Below are 6807 nucleotides of genomic sequence, written 5' to 3'. Positions count from 1 at the left end.
AAGAATTATGCATATCATTTCTTCAAAGTTATCACTTAAGGAAGCAATATCCTTCTTCAAACAATGCTGCAAATCCTCCAAATAATTTTTAATGCCCTTGGAGCCAGTTTTAGAAGCCCTGCAAAACATCTCAGTACTTGATGTCATGTCCTGTATTTTAAAATCATTATATTTTATATTGATCATACATTACTGTCTCAGTGGAGAACAGAGATGCTTTGCAAATGGATAAAAATGATATAAAGAGATTAAAATTTTTGAATATCAGTTTCTTAATCTCTGAAAGAATAGAGTGAATATCCTCATCCTTTTCTGGACATTTTATGATAAATTATATTTACCAACAGGTCTCTACATAAAACCTAGTATTTTGGAAGTCTTGGGTAAAAGAGAATTTTCATGTCGTGGCTTCTCCTTGAAGTGTTTTTAAATTGAAAATTAAATTGGTAGAGTGGCTAAAAAGTTACTTTTTCTTCTTCCACTAGATTACAGATCTCCTTGATGTTGTTCTAGACAGTTTCATCAAAACCAGTGCAACAGGCGGCTTGGGATCAATAAAAGCAGAGGTGATGGCGGATACTGCTGTGGCTCTGGCTTCTGGAAACGTGAAGCTGGTTTCGAGCAAGGTAGCCCCTTTTCCTTTGTCTTCTGGGCCATGGCACAATATATCTGTTTGCATCAGGAGGTCTTGTGTGTTTGTAACTAGTTGTTTTCAAGTTAAACTGAAAGTTTTCTTGTGATGAAACCTTTTGTTGTTAGCCCCATGTTTTCTCACTTCTGCTTCTTTACAGGTTATTGGAAGGATGTGCAAAATAATTGACAAGACATGCTTATCGCCAACTCCTACCTTAGAACAGCATCTCATGTGGGACGATATTGCCATTCTAGCGCGCTACATGCTGATGCTGTCCTTCAACAACTCCCTCGATGTGGCCGCTCATCTCCCCTACCTCTTCCACGTCGTCACTTTCTTGGTGGCCACGGGGCCACTCTCCCTTAGAGCTTCCACACACGGACTGGTCATCAACATCATTCACTCTCTGTGTACTTGTTCACAGCTCCATTTTAGTGGTAAGTGCCAGGAAGGTCATCTGTGTTACACCAGCTCCTTCCTCCGTTTTGCAGCACCTGATTGATGTGGATTATCTTATTGTTTATGATAGTACCGTAACACCAACCTGCCGATTTAAGCTGCTAAGGCAAAAAGAATAAATGGCTTCCGTGCCAAATCAAGCCGTAGCAAAGATTTTCTGTGCATATTTGTCATGTAGACTCTTGCAGTTATCACACAAGCTAAAGACTCAGCACCAATTGACAGTGCTGCATTACTGGCACGAGTTTGTTGATGAAACGGCGCTGAAGCAACAAGCCTTAAAATAATGTATCTAGAGGATTAGTTGAAGGAGCGTGGTTATGTAATTGGGATATGATATCCAAATTTTCTCAATTCAAAATGAAACGTGACACTTTGGAATTTAAAAAGTAATGTCTTTGAAGTTGTTTCTTGTTCCTTTTTCTTTTTGCAGAAGAGACCAAGCAAGTCTTGAGACTTAGTTTGACAGAGTTCTCATTACCCAAATTTTACTTGCTGTTTGGCATCAGCAAAGTGAAGTCCGCTGCCGTCATTGCCTTCCGCTCCAGTTACCGGGACAGGTCATTCTCTCCCGGCTCCTATGAGAGGGAGACCTTCGCTTTGACATCCCTGGAGACGGTCACAGAGGCTTTGCTGGAGATCATGGAGGTATATAAGCCAAGATGAGAAGGAACTAAGGTCTTTGTTTTAATCCACTTGTACTATATAGAAGAAATAAATACTGTTTTATTTTGCTGTTCTGCACTTAGTGCTTAAATAAAATCCCTTCCATGGAATATGTTTATTCATAACATATACATGGGGTACATTATTTATTTAATGATATCACAATAAACATTATTTCGATGTTTCTAAAAACACTCAGGTATGTAAATATATTCAGAGTATCCTTTTTTTAGGCATGTATGAGAGATATTCCAACATGCAAGTGGCTGGACCAGTGGACGGAACTAGCTCAAAGGTATGTCCCAAATGAAACTGAAGTTGTAAAAGTATCTGTATTGTTGCAAAGATAGATAATACTGTATAATCTATATTTTAATTAATTGCTTATCTTACATAAACATAAAGGTTTTCATAAGCTCTTTGGATCTTCTAATTGCAGATTTGCATTCCAATATAATCCATCCCTGCAACCAAGAGCTCTGGTTGTTTTTGGCTGTATTAGCAAACGAGTATCTCATGGGCAGATAAAGCAGATTATCCGTATTCTTAGCAAGGTACCTCCCCTTTTCTCTTCTCCAATATTTGTGGTTCCCAAGTTGTAAAGCGTATCTTGCATTTTTCTAAAGGACATTAAATTTGAATTTAATAAGATATTTCATATGTTGCTTATTTTTAAACCTTAAAAAAAATGGGTTTTGATTATTTTCTTAATTGTAATTCTTTGAAATGAAGAAACATTTTCCAAAAAAGATGTCTTAAGAAGAAAACTAAGTATTGTCTCTTTTGCTGAGAAGGTACTCTTAATATTTTCTCAGTTTTCAAGACTTTATATGGTAAAACTACGGTCTTATATAAAATTATATAATTTGTACTAATTATAATTATATTAGACTATAATATAGAAATATTAAAAAATAAAAACCCAAGTATGCATTGAGCTAGCTACCAAGATCACCATAGCATTGGAACTAATTCTATCACTTATTAAATAAGAAACTGTTCCTGAGCGGGTTCTGAGATTCAGCTTAGGAGTTAATGTTTTATTTCAATAAAAGTAAAATAAAGAATTCTGTTTCCCTAACAGGCACTTGAGAGTTGTTTAAAAGGACCTGATACTTACAACAGTCAAGTTCTGATAGAAGCTACAGTAATAGCCCTAACCAAATTACAGCCACTTCTTAATAAGGTAATTACTGTATTGAATGCATTCGTTTTGGGTACTGGTGTTAAATGTTATTGTGTTTTCTTTCAAAGGGTTCAGAAAATAAGGTGGATTGGGAAGAAGTTATAAAGAAAAAGCTATAGTGAAAATAGTACTTCTTGCCTTGAAATTTAGTTATTTGAAATATTTACATTAGAGGAGAAATAAGTATGGAGAGTATGTTCCCAAATGCTTATTTTTTGTCTCAGCAGTGTTGAAGGAAAGATAGGTATATATTCTTAATTCTTTTATCCCATAAGTATTAATTGAACATCTGCTATGTGCCAAGGACTGTTTTGGGTGCTAGAGATATAGTACTGAGCCAAGCCAATAACGCTCCCTGCCCTCGTGGAGCTTACATTCTGGGGTGAGTGTGGGAGGGAGTGTGGCTAGATAATGAACCAAATAAGTAAATAAATAGTATGCTAGTTTGTGATCATTATTGGAGAAATGTAAAGCTGGGTTAAGTATACCTGATCATCAAAAGAGCTTGGGTGCTAAGTGAAGATATTTAAAAGGGATAAAATGATGCGGCCACTGTTTTAAGATGGTCTAAGCTCATCTCAGCTTTGTGACCTCAAGCAGGTCATTAACACATCTGGCCATCATATTTCCATGTTGATAAAATGAGTAAACTAAATGAGATAATGGCATGTTATTATCTTTCAACTCTTATTAAAGTTTTAGAATTCTATGAATTGAGTACTGAGATATGCCATACTTGAGAGATAACAGAGAAATAAATAGATGTTCTTGGTATTCAGTTATATGTTCTATAGACATTCTAATCCTAAATTGTATAAAATGGTTCTCTCATCTTCATCTTATAAGTAAAAATGAGGCTCAAAAGGGCTAAGTAACTTGCCCAAAGTCACGTACCTAATGAAAGAAAGAACTGTGATTCTAATCCAAGGCTGTCCATGTATTTTCCCGTATACCACACTGCTAAATAAGGGTTCCCAAAAGTAAATCTCTTTAAGTCAGAGCAGCAAGAGGTTTTTACACTGGTAAGGGTGACAAGAAAGCTGCAAGGGTAGAGTCTGAACTAAAGTTAAAGTGATAGGTAGGTTTGGTGTCGAGAAAGGAAGTGCGGCAGTAGGGTTATACAAGAATGCTGGTCCAATGGAGGCATGGTGGGCAGACCATTCTAGTTGTTATGGACAAACTAACTGTTCAGGAGAATAGTGAGAGGGAAGGTTATAGAGATTGGATAGAGTTAATCTAACATTCAACATTCTTCAGAAAAGAGTTCAGAAATGTACCCATAGGTTTTCAAGCAGACAGGTTATATGACAAAAGCAGGACTTAGAAGGGGCATTTCCGGCAGTACTGTGCAGAGTAGATAGGAGTAGAGAGAAACTGGAGGCAAAACTGGAATCCACATTTAGAATAAAGAAGGTTGGCGTGGAATAGTGTCATTGGCCATAAGCAGATGCAAAAGAGACTAGTTTGGAAGAAGCAACCAAATTTGGTGACTAGATTTTGGAATCCAAGTACGGGAAGAAATCAGAGATGCTTAGGTTCTCAGCCTAGCTAGCAGTGTCTAGTTACATACATGGAATAGATGAAGAGCTTACCCATAAACTTCCCTTTCCCCAGAGAGAAAACATGCGTGATTTGGGGGATAACATGCGTTGTATTAGACTGCAGTGTGTTTTGATGAGGCTTTTGGGGTTCATCTTCCTAACCTGGACTGTCTCCTTGGCCAGGACTCCCCTTTGCACAAAGCCCTCTTTTGGGTGGCGGTGGCTGTGCTGCAGCTCGATGAAGTCAGCTTGTATTCAGCAGGCACCGCCCTCCTGGAACAAAACCTGCACACCTTAGACAGCCTCCGGGTATTCAACGACAAGGTGAGCAGGCTTGCAGCCGGGGTTCCTAGAGTATTTAACTCCCCCCTTTTTTGTTGTTGTCCTTTTAAAATCAGAAGAAGTCCCTAACTTAATGTGAATTTCTGTAATGAAACTTACTGTGAGTATAGTTCCTTAACAGCTCATAAAAAATATTTAAACTTGACTGCATACTTTCTGTATAAAAATAGCAGGAAAAAGTACTCACCCAACACTGTAAACAGTATAGGAAAAATAATATTGAGCAGTAATAACAGCTACCATGCCAGGCCCTGTGCTAAACACTGTACAGTCATTATTTGTAATTTTTATAACCCTAAGGTAGAGGTTAGCATTCTCTACCATTTCACATATGAAAAAATCATTTAAAAATCAGCTTATTTTTATTGAGAAATGGCACCTAATGAAAAAAAATAGGTATAATTAGAAGCTAAGGATGAGGAGGTTAAAGAGTCTAAAGGAAACCTTTGGGTGCTTAAGTGTGCTAGGTTTTTGTTTTGCCTAATCCCACTTTAAAACATACCATTAGCATCCCTCAGCATTTACCTTCCTTGATTGAGGTTGGATTTGGGTTCACAGAGTATAGAGGAGGGAATATAACAGTGGAAATTATGTTCCTTTTATCTTTGGGAAAAAAATGGGAAGAGGAGAAAAAAAAATTTTTTTTGTAGATGGGTATGTGTATATAACAAGAGTTGCTTGAAGTGAAATTAACAGAGCTATGGATACAAAGAAACAGAGGCGAGGAGCATGGTTTTACACGAGAAGATACCTGGTCTAAACATGATTTGTGCAGTCAACCAGATACAGACAGTGTAGACCTCTAGAACAGCTGCAGCTCTGGGAAATGTGGAAACAACATTTTAGAGGTAGAAGTAACCTTGAAATTTATCAGTCAGACCCGCATTTTACAAAACAGAAAAGAACAAAGGAGTTAAGTAACTTGTCCACGTCGGTGCATCTGATTTGAGACTAGAGCCCCTCTTTCCTAATCCCCATTGCTCTTTGCTGGGGTTATCTTGGGACAAAGGTGGTCAGAGTGCTAGCTAGCTATTAGCTATTTATAGATTAGAACATTTGCAAATGAAGTGTTTGTCTCTTAGGAATATCTGCCTTGGCAATTTCCTTGCTGGAACAGCCAAGTAGCGGGAGCAAATATTGACTCCAGTGCCCTAGGAGACTAGGCATCAGAGTTAATAACGCTTGTTAAGAGCCACCTGGATATAAGATGCATAAGGTCTGAGGAGCTAATGTATAACATGGTGACAAGAGTTGGTAACACTGTTGTACAATTGAAATTTGCTTAGAGAGAGTAGAACTTAAATGTTCTCGCGGAAAAGAGGGGGTGGTGAATATGTGAGATGATGAATGTGTTCATTAACTTGGGGGACATTCTTTCACAATGTATACATGCATCAAATCACATTGTACACTTTAAATATCTTACAGTTTTATTTGTCATGTATGCCTCAATAAAGCTGAAAAACTGTATTATAAATTGTACATACATAGGTTAATAGGGATTTATACTTTATATAATATTTCACAACTTACTTTTTTATTTAACAATATAGAATATCAGTCTAAGCGCGCGCACACACACACACACATACATCTTTCTCATGGCCAGAGTACTTTACAGGATGCATGAACCACACAGTTTATTCAACCATTTGCCCATTAATGAACACTTGGTTTCTTTCTGTCGTTCCTTCTTTTCTATTATAAACAATGGTGCTCTAAACATCTCTCTACATATAATTATGTACTCATACTTTTGTTTCTTTGAGATAGAAATCTAGACAGGACTAAGCATGACCTTAAACATCTTCAGTTGTTTGCTTTCAGAAATCTTTATGCAGGTATGTCAACTATACTTTAATTAAAAAGAGCTTCACGGGCCAGCTGAGTGGCGCAATGGTTAAGAACTGGCTTGGGACGCCAGAGGGCCCCAGTTCGGATCCCACATATGAGGGCCGGTGACACTGCCCTCCACAAAA

The 6807-nt window shown here is 37.5% G+C and overlaps 1 protein-coding gene across 1 annotated transcript in view; it reads left to right on the top strand.

Moving 5' to 3' along the window:
* The window catches only part of NF1 (neurofibromin 1), a 246631-nt gene that overhangs the window by 202680 nt on the left and 37144 nt on the right, over positions 1 to 6807 (top strand). The window contains exons 39-45 of the mRNA XM_019646973.1: positions 486 to 626; positions 792 to 1071; positions 1527 to 1741; positions 1993 to 2054; positions 2199 to 2313; positions 2844 to 2945; positions 4670 to 4810. Of these exons, the coding sequence (XP_019502518.1) occupies positions 486 to 626; positions 792 to 1071; positions 1527 to 1741; positions 1993 to 2054; positions 2199 to 2313; positions 2844 to 2945; positions 4670 to 4810 (1056 nt within the window). The remainder of the gene's footprint in view (positions 1 to 485; positions 627 to 791; positions 1072 to 1526; positions 1742 to 1992; positions 2055 to 2198; positions 2314 to 2843; positions 2946 to 4669; positions 4811 to 6807) is intronic.

Source organism: Hipposideros armiger, unplaced genomic scaffold, assembly GCF_001890085.2.
Source record: "Hipposideros armiger isolate ML-2016 unplaced genomic scaffold, ASM189008v1 scaffold_108, whole genome shotgun sequence".
NCBI classification, from domain to species: domain Eukaryota; kingdom Metazoa; phylum Chordata; class Mammalia; order Chiroptera; family Hipposideridae; genus Hipposideros; species Hipposideros armiger.
This window is presented reverse-complemented; position numbering and strand designations above follow the sequence as displayed.